The sequence below is a fragment of the Onychostruthus taczanowskii genome, unplaced genomic scaffold (genome assembly GCF_017590055.1).
Source record: "Onychostruthus taczanowskii isolate IOZ18803 unplaced genomic scaffold, ASM1759005v1 scaffold78, whole genome shotgun sequence".
Lineage (NCBI taxonomy): Eukaryota > Metazoa > Chordata > Aves > Passeriformes > Passeridae > Onychostruthus > Onychostruthus taczanowskii.
Window position 1 is genome coordinate 1,178,642 of NW_024505671.1, and position 15,755 is coordinate 1,194,396.

The 15,755-nt window shown below is 36.7% G+C and overlaps 1 protein-coding gene across 3 annotated transcripts in view; it reads right to left on the bottom strand.

Annotated features, from left to right (window-relative positions):
• SHPRH (SNF2 histone linker PHD RING helicase) overlaps positions 1–15,755 on the bottom strand; it is a 47,658-nt gene that overhangs the window by 14,604 nt on the left and 17,299 nt on the right. For all 3 annotated transcript variants that reach the window (XM_041423495.1, XM_041423493.1, XM_041423494.1), the window contains exons 11-20: positions 15,108–15,186; positions 13,025–13,188; positions 12,678–12,934; positions 9,733–9,854; positions 7,159–7,247; positions 5,373–5,462; positions 4,709–4,816; positions 4,067–4,209; positions 1,054–1,227; positions 657–719 (exon numbers count right to left, since the gene is read on the bottom strand). In XM_041423495.1, the coding sequence (XP_041279429.1) occupies positions 657–719; positions 1,054–1,227; positions 4,067–4,209; positions 4,709–4,816; positions 5,373–5,462; positions 7,159–7,247; positions 9,733–9,854; positions 12,678–12,934; positions 13,025–13,188; positions 15,108–15,186 (1,289 nt within the window). The remainder of the gene's footprint in view (positions 1–656; positions 720–1,053; positions 1,228–4,066; positions 4,210–4,708; positions 4,817–5,372; positions 5,463–7,158; positions 7,248–9,732; positions 9,855–12,677; positions 12,935–13,024; positions 13,189–15,107; positions 15,187–15,755) is intronic.

Genomic DNA, 15,755 nt, shown 5'->3' on the forward strand with positions numbered 1-15,755 from the left:
CAGTTCTCTCCTTGACAAATAATGCTAATTTTAAAAGAATCCATTCTTCCTGGTTCCAGCAGTCATGAAGCAACATAACCCCCACTGGTAAAGATGTCTCAAAATGTTTTCTCAGTAACCTCAAGACTTTTCAATCCGATTTTGACATTGTGAGGGATATGAGAGAGAGAAGCCCAAAAGAAAGCATGCATAGAGCTGTAATTCATCTTTCTGCCCACTATGCGCACTTCTGACATCCCGTGCTGATGTCACCCTTCTTTCAGCTTCATTCTGTCTGAGATCTCTTCTCACTGAAACACTGAATGAGGGTGGTATTACACCAGTTGCAGCTGGACTACAAATAAATATTTGCACAAATAGGAGTATGTGTTAAATTAGCATACTGTATTCATACACATGCTTTCTGAACATGCCACCCCTTCATTTCAGATGTACGGTCATATTATAGTGGCTTGAGGGAAAGTGGCATGTATTCATTCCTTGGACACCACTTCTTCAAATGAAATTTACATAGAAAATCAAACCTAACAGAACTGCTATCAAAGCCATCTGCAAGAAGTCTCCATCATTTGGTCATAAACTTATTTCAGAAAACATAAACCAATCCAACTTTCACTTTTTCTAACAGTGAGAAATTTATAAAGCTATGAACTTACCTATGCATAAAGAGCTTTGACTCATATTCTGTGAACAATTCGTCAGCCTTACAAAAGACACAGCTGCAATATAGAGAATTGAAAACAGATGCATTCAAAATTTCAGAAACCAAATTATCATAAACCCCTATTCCAACATAAAAAACTATACAAAATTCTTAAAAAAAAACAAAAACAAAAAAACCCAACAAAATAACAGTCATATGTACACTAATATAGCTGACACCAGAAGATTTTACTAAAATAAAACCACGGGTCATGAGTCTAACAAATAGATCTGTGGTAACTGTGTGCATACAGCTCCTGAGTATATAACAAAGGCTTCAGTATGTTATTTCAAATAAAGGAAAATGTAGTAATACACATCTAAGTTATATTTTCTGTTTTCAAGACCTACTTGTTAAGTGGCAGTCTAACAGGTCGCAAATGGCAGATAGTGGCAGCCTCAATAACCTGCTTAGAAGGAGGCCCTTCTAAGTTTTTCACTGCTTCTCTTACAATCTTCTGGAACTTCTTCACTTCATCCAGCTGGGTTGTGAGGAGGTACTGAAGGCCTCTGCAGTCACGGAATCTGATTTAAAGAAAAAGGGAAATTACACCAAGACACAAAATCCAAACACAATTCAGTATTTTAAAGTAGAAGAGAAGTAGCAAAATAGCAATGTAGGACAAGAAACAAAGCTGGTACCACAAGAAAATGCTTACTCCTACTACATGCAATGCCATCAGAAACCACTCCAGTGTATCCCCAGAGCTGATGCCTGGTATTTTTAGAACAGAAAGACTCTTTCCAAGACTTGAGAGGTGTGGCCAAATACTAGTAGTGAACACAAACCTGCAACATTCTGGTCCACAATGCAGATCTACTAAATGGAAACCACTGCACATACAGTCTTACTTGTGTCTGCTGGCCAAAAAAATGATTTTGAATGCACCTCTGCAATTCACAACAGACACATGCACGCATCACAAAAATACACTTCATTCAGCAAGTTAGCTTTCAAAGTTAAATATATTACATGGATATAACAGTAAACTATTCTCCAAAAACCTAGCCACCTAGCTGTCTTTTTTGATTGGAGGGGTGTTGCAGTAATGAACACAAACACAAGTTAAGCCCTTCCCACATTGTGTTTCTCCTGAGAGCAGAAGTCTCTTGCTGAAAGAAAATGCATCATTCCTACAAGGTCTGACATTGACAAGACTGTGGTTCTACACAATATGGAAAGTTTGATCCAAAACATACATTTTGTACAGTGCAGATAGCAAAGCACAGGTTTAACACAACTAAAGCTTGGCATTCAATATAACCTACTTCAGTAATGTGCATTTTAAAATAACACAGACAAAGTTTGCCTAACCAGGTAGTCCGAAAATAAATGCAAATTGCAACCACAAATCTGTTGTTAATATCACCAATTGCTAAATAATACCAGCTTTACAAAAATCTCCCTCACTATACCATGGATTAACCATATCCAGTACTCAATTCAAAGCACCAGTTGCTTCCACCATTGACCAGCAGAACTTGATACAACACTGTTTTTTAAGTTTTATCTCATATGCTAAAATAAATTGAAAAGGAAGTTAGCTTTATCCCTGTGTTATAGAAGAAAGTTTAGTCACAGATAGCTTTTCCAAAGTTATACAATCTGTAAGCAGCAATTCAAGAAGATACTTTCTAAACACCTCATTTCAATCAAGGAAAAAAAAAATCAGAGTGACACACCTAACATACAGATGGATGGATAGGCATAAAAGTTTTGCATGAACACGCAAACAATCCTTTCCTCATATTTATTTTGACCAGAATGTGATGCTATCATTCTCAAAGAACCATGACACTTTCATATCCAGACTCACAGACTGGCTGAGGTTGGAAGGGGCCTCAGGGTGTTATCTTGCTCAAATGCTCTCCTCAAGCAGGGTCACCTAGAGCTGGCTGCCCAAGACCATGCCCAGACAACTTTTGAGTATTTCAGTGATGGAGACCCCACAATGTCTCTGGGCTACCTGTTTCAGTGCTCAGTCACCCTCACAGTAAAAAAGCGTTCCCTGATGTTCAGAGGGAACATCTTGTATTTCAGTTTGTGCCCATTGGCTCTTGTGCTGAAGAAAAAAGAGGTTAAGTCTTGTGTCTTTATTTAGATTATTCAATAGAATTATGTTAAGTACTGAAAATAAGAGATATATTTACTTCCATCAAGAAGAAATTTCAACCTTTTGGAATCGTGATGGCACAATGGTCAGAGTGGAGGATACATCTTTACACATGGAATTAAAATATGTGTATTTTAAGTATTTAAATTTATATACATTTTATAAACTTGTACACAGATGTATATACGTATATTTATATATTTCATAAATATAATAAAAATGTATTTGACTACAACATGATTCAGAAAGATTGTATCTAAAAGCATAAGTTCATGTATCTGAGAAAATTGCCTCAAGTTAAACCACCAGAGCACTGTTGTTCCTATGTCTCCCTTTTCTGTGATGGACTTACAGACCTTCATCCAGAATGCACAAGAAGGGGTTAGGAGAAGAGGGTCTATTCAGTCCTAAAATTAAGGGGCGACCTTATTGCTTTCTGTATTTATCTAACTGGAACATACAGAGAAGACTGAGTCAAACTTTTGTCAAAGGCACCTGGAAAAAGAACAACAGACAATGTACAAATGATGCAACACAGAAAATATTAACTAGGTAAAATAATTTTAATAACTTTTTTTTTCCCACCAAGTGGGCCAAATACTGGAACAGGCTTCACACAGAGACTATGGCATCTCCTTCCTTGCAGATACTTAACAGGTCAAATCCTTGTGCAGCTTTACTGGATTGAACAAGGATGGGTCTGGATCCTAAGATGAGGGTTGATTTAAACAACCTTTGAATGTCCCCTCTGAATTAATTACTCTGTAACTGAACCCAAAAAGAAATGGCATACTGTTGTCTTGAACTTGAAACCAACTTCAAATTCTTTGCTCAGAAAAAGAGTGATGCTATTTTATGGTGTTACACAAGGATTTTCTGATATTGTTTGTCTACTTTCCATTTAAGCAAGTCAATTTCTTTTACAGGTTACTCAATTTTAATATAATAAACTTTGAATTCTTCTTACTCAGCAGTTCCATGAGTACTGAAGACTGTAAAACCACAGTAGATAATGCAGAAGAACATTTCAAAGAATGCTTATCTAAGAGAAAACAGTAATTTTCTTGCTTTTCTTTCCAAGTTGTCTATCTAGCTGTGCTTTTTCAGGGACTGGTTTTGAAACATAATTGCAGTCCAGATGCTCTGAAGCAAAAATGTCTGCTATCTAATTGCAACAGCTAGCACAAATGAGTAAGAAGACCTGAGTAGATTTAAGTGTATTTAACAGCTGATTTCAGTTATTCTCTTACTTCTCTGCCATGGAGAGTTTACTTGTCTCCTGTTTGTAGTTGCAGGTTATTTCGTTTTGCACACGTTGAACAAGCTCCTCATCAATGGCATACTGTATTGCTGTCTGGATGACATCCAACCACCAAGGAGAACCTGAATGTATCTGTATGAAAAACAAGAAATTTATCCTTGAACTTTCAACAGAAAACCAATCTACTCATTGCAGCAGAGGCGTATACTGATCTTTAGGCCATAGTCAAACACAGACTGGCTAATTCCATGAAAAGTGGAGGATGAGTGTAATTAAGAAACACCCCATCTTCTATTGATGTGTAAACATATGACTAAGAAACTGTCTACATTCTCCACATCTTTATATTCCTTCAGCAGAATCAGATTCATCAAGGCTATCTACACAGAACAGCCACGTAGAGATATTGTGATCTCAAAGTTTCTTCCTTCTCTCTCTCTCAAAATGAGATAGAGATCATTTAATCAGAGAAAGCAAAGTTCCCTGCAAAATTAAGAGAGCAACACTGAAGTGACCTTGTAATTTTAACAAGAGAAATAAGATAAACAGCTAGAGTTCTGGACAAAAAGATGAAAACATTATTTTTTAAAAATGCCAAAAGTCAGAGACAAAACATTTAAGAGGTACCTGCCTTTCTCTGAAGTTCTCGAATAGTTTGAAGAACTGGCTGTAAGGCCTGATGGGCTTCTGCAACTTCTGCATTGGATTTACTCATATAATGCTGTCGGAGTTGTTCTGCCTGTATGGAAATAAGAGTTCAAACTATGCACAAATCATATCTGTGAGGAATACTGCAAATGTAAAAACTCCCCAACTAATATAGTGCTTTTAAGTGGTTACCTATCTATCTGCTACCCACCTTCATTTGTAAGCAATATTTAGCAATATTTTTTTTCCCCTAGAATCCAGCATCTATAAGTAAGCCACAAAAAACATGTAAGAAGACAAATTACTATAAAGATGCTAATTGTGCAACTTTGCTTTTGGGTAAGGCCAATCAACACAATAGGAATACAAAAGGGAACTGGAATATAACTCAGTATTTTTTACTTATCTGTGTTGAATAAGCAAACAATAAAAAGATCCCAGAACAGTCTGAGAACAGGACAATTCAACTTACCTAGATATAAAACTTACTCATAAAATAACAAGTGAGGCTTATGTATGTAGTTAACTCAAAAGCTATTTTTTTTGAAATGAAAAGAATTGTTGTTTCTTTAGTTAGAGAAAATGCTGAGGGGACAAAAAATAAAAACATGCTCTACAATATTTATGTAAAAACAAAAGATGTTTACCTCTTCTGCAAGTCGGCTATCACGCAAAGTCGGGGGAATTCCTGGGTGCTTTGCCAACAATTCCATCAAATTATGTGTAGAATGAAGTCTCTAAATATACACAAAGTCAAGAGCAATAATTGGAACATTCGTGACAGGAAAGAGCAATGAAGGCTTACAGCAAGAAATTAGCATGCATTTGAAATAGTTTTGTCTTTCTCTGCTAATCTGGAAGCACGTTATAAAGAAAAGAAAGATTCCTTTCCTCATTTTACTGAGATAGGAAATGAAATATTAAAAAGACCTTCTTTAACATCTCAAAAACAAATCAGCAAGTAAGTGTGATACCAGGTCACCAGATCCTATGCCATACTCACCCTCCTAATTAAAACAGCCCTTGACTATAATGAAAAACAAATTAGAGCACTTTCTTTGGTGTCTTTTGGAATATTCTGAGGAAACAATTCATTTAGCCTATCTAAAGCAAAATAAAGTGTGAGGAAAAGACCAGATACCAAGAGCTATAATATTTTTTCATATTTTCAATTTCTCTGAAATAAAAGATATTGAAAAACACATAACCTTTTGGTATACTTTTAAGGAAAATAAATTTGATTATTAATATAAGGAAACTCTGCGCCTCTTCTCTGGCTTCACCCTTTGTTTCTCAAACCAGACCAATAATATTATGCTTCCTGCACAGCTCCCACAAACTCATACTAATAACCTCCACTATCATAAACTTGTGCCCTTCTCACATCCCGGATTCTCTTCACCTCTGCCCTATTACTATCTCAGTCACTCAAGAGGACTGGCCAGCAGTGATTTGCCATTATCTCAAAGAGCTAATCCTACACAACTGAGAAAACTTAACAGAAGTAAAATTGTATTACACTAAGACAGAATTAGTCAGAATATATTTCAAGGGGGAAAAAAAAACTTAATTGGATTGTACAATCCAGTAGAACAATTTAATTAACAACCTATGTGCAACTTAAGAAGTTTACGCTAACACGTCTATGCTAGGCCAAAAAAGCCACCAGGAAGTCACAAAGGAAAAGGAAGAATCAAAGAAGCACAACAGAGACATCAGGTGACCACACGCAACACAATCAAACAATAATTTGCTCACAGAAGCAAGTAAAGAAACAGACAACTGATCACTTGTCTATGTGTCACTAACATTTTAAATCTCTTATGCTGAAGAAAATTTTGGTCAATTAAGAACCGATAGCTCTTGAAGAACTACAAATATGTTACTTAGAGAACCATGACTTTTTTACCAGGAAAATATATTAATATTTTTAAATAGTATTCAAAAGGCATGAAATCAAATGCCCAAAGAGAAAAGGCACTTCAATTCTTTTCTATGTTTTGATGCCCTTTTATCTTCTGCAGCGCAAATATTTTATTATTCTCTATCATCTGGCACCTTAATATCACTCAGTGCCAACCCTGCATTCTGTAATTGAAGGATGTAATATAACACTTAATGTGAGCAGTCACAGGCACCAGACTAGGAATTCAGCTTGTTAACTGTACTGCAGAACAGCAGGTGGAGATCATACACTGCTTCAGGGACATCAAGAAAACTCACAAGCAGGTTTTTAGATACACAGTAGCTTTTTTTTTTTTTTTTTTGACAGATTCCTATCTAAAGATTGTAGTCAAAATATTGTTATCATTACAGCAGGCTGAAAGAGTAATTCAGCATACCACTGGGAGGAAGAAAAGACTGACCTGTTAAATTAAATCTAAAGTATTCCAGTTCTTAACTACGTCTCTTTACATTGCAATGCTCACTCACTTGCAAGGAATCTGTTTTGAGCTTTTCTTTGTGTTCTTCAGATGATCTTAGTACTTCTCTGTACAGCTCCGCAGCCAATGCATATTCTCCTGAATTAAAAAAGAGTAGCAAAAACACAGACACGTTGTGTTGGTTTTTAAATATACAAACAGTTATGACCTTACAGGTGTTACATTACTTGTAACATATTAAAATGTTCTCAGAGAGACTGTATATTAAGTGCCTGTCTTCAAGCAATTCTTTCCTAGTCATTCCTCCCCACAGAAAACGGGTAAAAGACAGAATATGATATTTTACAAAGAATAATGCAGTTTCCAAATTAAATATCTTTTGTGACTGTAAGATCTGCAAACCTCTTAATCTTAAAATATGTATTCATGGTTGCATAAATCCAAAAAAAACCCCAAAAAACTCATGTTGCACTTAAAAAAAAAAATCTACAACTCATGGCAGTGATGCATTACTAAATTTGCACTGCAAATGCATTATTCACTCTTTCAGTGAAAACCATGAAAGTTGTGTCATACTTCAGAAATGCAGAAATGATTAGGTACATGCAGGGAGCCTAACTACTGATGTAAGCTGCCATCATCACAATCACTTCTCAGAAAATCAATTAAAAAGAAATACAAAATTGAAGTTGTGTATGGAAAAGCAGTGCAAAAATAAATCCATTTTAATTTGCTTTTGCAACTGATGGAAATTTACTTAGCCAGTAATACTCTTAGAGACTCTTAAAACATGGAGAAGTACAGAGAAAAGAAATGCATAAAGACAGATAAGAGAGTAAAACAACAAACATCATCCTATCTATAATGGAAGTGTAACAATTCCATGTCAACAAGATTTGCTGCTTCTTAAATTGAAAGAATTGCATTTGTAAGGGTGTAGTCCTACAATACAGGATTGCAATTACTAGTAACCAGCCAAAAGCTATGTGCTGAATTTGCTAATGTGAAGCCTGTTAGGCCTCCCTTGAATTTTTCTTGACCTGCCTGAACCTTTTACTTGGCTTAGCTGTGACAGCAATTTCTGTAATTTATTAGGTGCCTATGGCTAATTTTTAGTATATTTTTAAACTTTTGTTTATCTTTGTGTGGTACAAACACAGCTTTATATAGACAGCAGTAACAAGCAGTTATTCCATGTAGAATGAGATATTTACAACTACCACAATGATGTAGTGTAGGGAAATACAGGCCTAGTAACAATAGCAGAGGCTATTGACAAGTAAAGATATAGGATGCAGTGTAGAGTAGAGCCATGGGATGCTAAGAGATGGTGCACAGGCTTGGCAGTGAATAAGAAAGCCATGGCTATAAACAACTCACCCACAGTCAAAGAAATGCAGACTTAGAGCTGGACAAAACTGGTTTTAGGGGCAACAAAGAGAACAAAGAAAGAGTATGTAACATTCATAAAAGGCATCATGTCCACTAAATTCGGCGTTTTCATGGAGCTGCAGACCAATGAAGAAAGATGCAAACATGCTAGCAAACATAAAAATGACCCTCACTGGACTCTTGTGTGAGGAAGAAACCATCAACACAAACATCTTATTCCTACTGATGAAGGTAGTGACAACTGGCAATTGCACTGCCACCACATCTACAAAACGACTGACCTTAGGGTCCAGATGAGCCTAAGTAGAAAGGTGAGCAGAAAAGCAGGACAAGTAGAAACAAGTGTGATTGTTGCTCTTTTCTTTGCTTGTAGCAATAAATTTGGACTAATAATAGTCCTATAAGTTTTCAATTATACTAAGATTAAATTCATGGCCTCACTTTTATGTAAGGTGTGCTTCCCCCTTCCTCATAAAGAAGACTGACTGTAAGGGTAACACTGGGGGAGCAGTTACAGACCAGAACGCTGCCTCTTTTGTCCTGCTTTTGTTTCTCATCAGACACAATTTTTATCCATCTGGTTTTCAAAATAGGCCAAACGTAATTTTTGCTACTAGTGCATTTCAGAAGCATTACATCTTTATGTAACTCTTTTTAAACACTTAACTGTATCAGAAACACTTATCTCCAAGCTGCAATTGTAACAAAGTATTTCAAACCCACTAACTATAGATTAAAGAATCTGAATATAATCCTTCTGTGAGGCAAGTAAGAGAAAAGGCAGTTTGCCTGTTCTCTTTGGAGGAAGACTTTGACATGAACTGGAAAAATTCAAACAGCATGTCAACTTTAGAAGAGCTTGGAAAAGTGGCATTTTTACACATTCATAATGGAGTAATTTTAATTTATTTTTATTTTGTGGGACACTCAAGATTGATATAATTATTTTTGTTTCTCTTTCAAAGCTTTTTTGCCCTGTAATTCAGACAAAATCAACATTGACAGAGCTGTCTAGCAGGAGCAGCAAAAGGCATCTTAGCAGTCAGCATAGCAGTTTGCATGGCTGGGGGCACAAGGGAAACCCAGAAAGCAGTACAGGTAAAACAAAAGCAGGTTAAGTACAATTACACATGTATGACTTCTTTTAACCTCCCAGTACACAGAGATAGAGCATATCCTTTACTCCTGTACTGAAAGGAGTAAAGAATATGCTACAGCCCTTTGGTCTTACCTTTAATGATATGGATACCAGCTAAGCCATTAAGAGCACACACCAACTGTCGGTGAGCTTCTTCACACTCTGTTCGACATTTCTTTTGCAGAGATGCCAGTAGTTCCTCCATGGTCATGGTGCTGAAAAGGAGAGCAAATTTGAAACAAAATGACAGTACCAGAAAAGTAAGAGGGTCATCCTGAGCAGCATAGCGGATCATTACATGCATCCAACATATTGCAAATGCTTTCTGAGATTTCTTTACTTATTAAAAGACCTCTAACTGTCAGATTTTCTTCCTGCTAGAGCTTTACCCTAACTTGAGTGCATCCAGAGGTTGCCATCTCCTGGAACACCAAGAAATAAGGAGCAAGAAGAAAATTTGAACTTGGTAAAATAATAATTTATGGGGCAAAATACTGTTCTCCTTCTGTTAGTGGTGAACTGCAAACAAGCAAAATAGACCTCATTTTGTCAAAAGCTGTTCAGATGAGAACAGCTATGACAGACTACACTTCTACCCTCTGCTAGCAATCTAAACACAAAACACATAAAGTGTCAATGTAAAGAAGAAAATGTGTGAAATGAGAACTGAGAAGACTAGCAAAAATCATTCTAAACTTCCTTTTCTACATTTGTCATATCTGCAAATTATAAGAGGAATTTTACTGGAAGAGAATTAGCTTCATATAAAAATACCAGAAATTATGAGAAAAGAGAGAAGCAGGAACAGAAATGAGGAGGATGCAAGAAGGAAGCTTGAAGGATACCTTGGAGTAAAGCCACAGGTTAAAGAATCAGAGGACTGATATGAAGAGACAGGAGAGTAAACAATAGCAACAGCCTACAACAGCTGACCAGAGGCTGCTTCTAATACCAATTGCTGCTATTAGACCAGACACCTCTCCCCTCCACTGAAACCCTGCTCCTCAGCCTCATTCACCAGGAGAAGCATTTACTATTTGGTGTTCAGCACTGTGGAACAGAGCACTGAACTCTTGCACAGACTGGGCTCAAATTATGCTGGAAGGATACCCTTGCCTAGGTTTTTATTTTACCTTCCTTGCAACATTGTTCCAGTTGCAGAAACTGATTCTTGGTTTTATAGTACAGTGTTACACCAGAATTAGCTTTAAATCAATATAATCACTATTCATAATTACTGAATTCAGCAAAGGAAATGGTAAATACACATAACATATGCTGATACTTCCAACATTGCTACTTACCTTTCATTTTCAAAACCATCAGCAGTTCCAAGAAAAATTGTTAGAGCAGAAAGATGTACATATAAAATATGCAATTTGATATACAGCCTGAGACTACCAACTAAGGCAAACAGAAGTGGTCTTTAGACAATCTCAGTTAAATTAGGAGAACCTAGAAAAATCTCTTTTGAGAGCTTTTTTTTTTTTTTTCCTGAGTAAACATCATTTACTGCCTTCACTACACAGGTGGGAGAAAAAGGTCATCTATCATAGAACAGAATATGCTCCAAATTTGGGTTTTTAACTCAGGCCCATGTCTCTTATCTATATGCTTCAGCATCAACTTTCTTATTTCAGTAAATTTCTCTTATTCATCAAAGGTCCTAGCAGAGAATTTCTTTATTATTCTCCTACATATAACCAAAGACAGGAACCAAATCTTCTCTATTCTATTCCAAAGACAGGAACCAAATCTTCTCTCTATTCATTCATAGGGAATGTCAGTGCTTCAGTCAAGTTCGAGTCCCAAAAAAAAGGTATGTAAATAGTGCTGGGAATTGACTTTTCTTTGTACACATGACTTTAAGAAAGATTTAATTTTCATTGCTGGCTTTTCCATCAGTTACTATGCAGCTGTCACTGTGCAACCATTCCACCAAAATCAACACAGTATGAAGTTGTTCCCACCATACTCTGCTCAGTTTACATATATTTCATTTATACTACACTGGCTCATTTTAATGCAAATCTTGTATGATGGATGGGAATATTGATTTCTCCTATGTTTGAGTCCCTTGCTTCCACATTAGCAGACTACCACAGTAAGTACTACAACACAGTGTCTAACTATTGCTCTCTGCTCAGGCAAATGCAGTCAGCTTCAGCTGCTTAGGCACTGCAGGTGCCCTGTATAACAAAGGGCAAGGAGTAGGACACAAAACTTCTAACAAGGATTGAAAGAGTCGGAATAGAATGGATGGACTAGGAAACAGTAGCAAAAACACTGGCAGTGCTAAAAGTTGAAGTTCTTTGCTACCTGTAGCTTAAAAAAGAAACATAGACACCACTCTGAGAGGCTGGAATTGAAACAGCCTGTTCTTTCACAACCGCCTTCTGACTAACTGAAAAGGTAGCAGATACATTTCACAACAGAACTGGCAACATGTTTTTTTTTTTTTTGGCGTAACAAAAACTGAGACCAAAGTGATACTTGCAGAGCACTTGTGGGAAAGATGATTGTGAAAGCATGCAAATGAAAGAGAATTTGTACAACTTTCAAGTTTGGATCTATATTTACAAATTCTGCAACATCACATTAACATTTTCTTTGAACTAAAGAATTATTCCATTCTGTTGATTCAATTCTTTCATTGTTCTCATTCGTAAATGTGAGCTTTGTATGAGACAAAAAAAAAAAAAAAAAGCAGTGGGCTTATTTTAAAACAAAAAAAATAATCTCGTTTGTTTCATACTCAATCTGTTACCTACAACACTCCAGTCATAGTAAGGTTAGAATGCCACTGGCGAATCAAATGCCTTCAGTCCTATGTCCTTTAACACAAAAACTACACTAATGAACCCACTGTGCCTTTTCAGCTTCTGAGGTCAATTACCCTGGTGTGCCATAGTCACATATTTAACTAAAGAAGCTTAAATTAGGCTTATTTGAGGACTGTACAAAGGCTTGCACTGCTGGAGACAATCAGAGTTTTGCTTTGGATAAAGTAGGCCATTTAAGAAATGACAGAAATTCACCTTTTCTGTAGCGGCAAGAACTCTCCCCGAACAGCTTGTGGGTGACAGCAGGCCTGCCTGAGCCGTAGCAAAGGGTATAGAATAGAAGTCACAGTCCTTCTATCTAGGCTGCTAAGCTTAAGAGTCCAGTCTGAAATCTTCCTGAGTTTTGCCAATGCATCCTGGCAGCACACCTCGTGCTGGCGATGATAGAAGTGTCTCTCCACAGGAGAGAAGTGAAGCCAGTGTATATTTTCTGTCTGAGGGGGGATTTGAATCTGAAATTAAAAAAAGAAAGTAAGTAATCTGCAAATACAACTATGGGTAAATGATGTTAAGGAATTCTAAAACTCAAAATTTTGATTTACTTGGTCAAGCACATCCTTCTTTGCTGATCTCCACATTATCTTCGCAATTAGACTGTAGAGAGGCTGGGGATTTTTCCTACAATAAGGTCGATATAGTAGTTGGTCCCACCAGTGTTTGACCCAGTAAGGATCAACTCCAAGAAAAAGGACTAATCCATACAAATCTGCCAAGAAAAGAAAGTATTTGTGTTTTAATACTTCACAATATGTATCAAAAAAATTAACTGTCATACCAAAGCCTATGAAGCATAAACCATCTCCATTCTGGCCTTTATCTTTTGCACTTGTTTTCCAGTCACGCCCTCAAAATATTTGAGGCAGGGGACTGGGTGGTGGAAGGTGGCCATTCTCTCCTTTAGCTCGCTTTTGATTTCCACACAACTTGAGAGAATTTAGCTGTTTGTGAGACACTTTCCTAATTTCAAGCTTAGCAGAAGAGAGCAAAGAATTAAAACCTATTCAGAGCAGAGACAAGAGGCAGAAATTACATGATTGCATATGGTTAACTGGGTTTGCCAGGTTTTTCTAGACCAATATTGCTCAGCATCATTACTTCAGAGCCTGCTGTGCACCAACTGTCTGCTGCCCAGAATCCTAGAAGGGGCTGCAATTCAGAAGAATTTTCACTTCTCTACTAATGCATAAGAAATTAACAAAAGACACTTCAATTGTTTTCTTGCTAATTGAGAGAATAGGTCTTGCTAATTCTGCCTAATTCAGAAACTTGTCACTTTTTGGAATGAAACTTAAGGACATACTGACTTTAAATTTCTGCCTTAATCTTACTGGAAAAATACAGAAGCACACATTTAAATGCTGCATGTGGATACTGCAGAAACAGAGATATGTGATGATATCTTCTAGTTCTTGAAAATCTGGTGGCTACATTCCTTATTCTGTTAGCTTTATCATAATTCAGTATTCAGCTGAAAGCATCAAGACATTCACCAAATACATCATAGACCAGAGGAACAAAAATTCTGGGAATCATTTCTATGCAAGAAGCAATTGTTTACCCAGAGCTCCTATCCCACTGCATTACAGCAGCAGTGGCACAGATTGAAATGAGTCTGCAGTTTTCATCCCTGACTTGATGGGGGCTGCCTTAGAGCCTGTCAACATGTATTATGGACTGTATGACATTTCAGATATGTAATAAATCAACACTATCACACACAGGGCCTTGAAGGAGTTAATCATGAGACTAAAATCAATCACTTCTTTCTGCAGCTTTGCTTTATTAATGCTGTATTCTCACAACTATTACATGTATTTATAAATTTAATTCAAAATTCCATTATGAATTAATCTAAAATATTGATTTTTACAACTTAATATCCAAACAACAGTCCACAAATGCTTACACTGATTTACCCACTTTCAAATGCATTGCCCCAGTGTGTATCATATATTTCCATCAGAGAACACATGGAGACAAAGCAGTTAGTCAGCTCCCTTTCTTTTATTCTATCACTGTCTGAAGCCTGTCTACAGAAACTGAGCATCACACAAAAAAAAGATATGATAAATGTCACCTGTTAACACACAGCTACCTACTCCACACATTTCAATTCGTTAAGTCCTTACATAAGGACTGGAGACAGTTTCATAAGCTTTAGCATGATTTTTAGATTTTATATTCATGGCAGTGGATGCCCACGGTAGTTCATACAGAGCCATGCAAAAAGCAAATACAGTTTTGCTTGCTGTATTTGACAGCTCACGGGATTCTGCAACCAGAGCAGACTATCTGCTATAGAGAAGGGTTAATATTTATCCACTCCACTAAGTGAAAACTGAAGAACACACTTGAGTCAGCTATTAGACATACACTCCTCATACACATTCGCCACTCCTCAAAGTATTTGTCTAACTCAGGGAGACAAAAATATTTCAGCTCTTCGACTTTTATATTGATACATGAATGATGGCTTTATTATCATGCTTAAAGTTTATGGCTGACAAAGTTAGAGTACCTAGTGAATTCAGAACAAAACTAGCAGACATTTTAAATGCTTCAAAGCCTCTCCTAGTTATCAGCATAATGAAAGCCCAGAGATTACACCACTGCATAAAATCTCACCTTCTAATCCTCGCTGCACAGGAGTGCCACTGACACACCAACGATTGATTCCACTCAAACGGAGCGCCATCTCAGCAGCCTAAGGACATAGAGCCAATGGTAGGAAAGGAAAAACACAGTCTTACACCAGGTGGATCTTATTTTTGAGAAGGCTGAACATCTTTTTAGAATGTACCTTTAGACCTAGAAGCAGCATTGGTGCAATATATTATAAAAACATATATAAAATTTTTCATCTTTTTAGAAGGTAACCGAAAGCTGATAAAAGCCATGTCCTCTTCCAAGTAATCAAGTGCAATTAAGGGTTTACAGAAGGCAAACAAATAGCAAAATAAACTCTATGTTTAAAAAATTCTGAACATTAAAGCCTCTAAGGCATTATGTAAGTAGCATTTTTGTCTTCCTGTGTTGGAAGACAAAAAGACTGGACAAAGACTAATTAAAATAATCACCCCTGAAGACTGTATCCCTTGAGTTTGCAGACAGACTGCTGACTATTTTAGCTTCTAGACCCAAAGGACATATCTATGCCTCTGAATCACATCACTGAACAAGGCTAGTGTCTTGTTTGAAACTATCAAACACCATATACAACAAGATGACCTAGTTCTTTAAACTGTCAGTACAGATTATGTTAACTATTTTTTC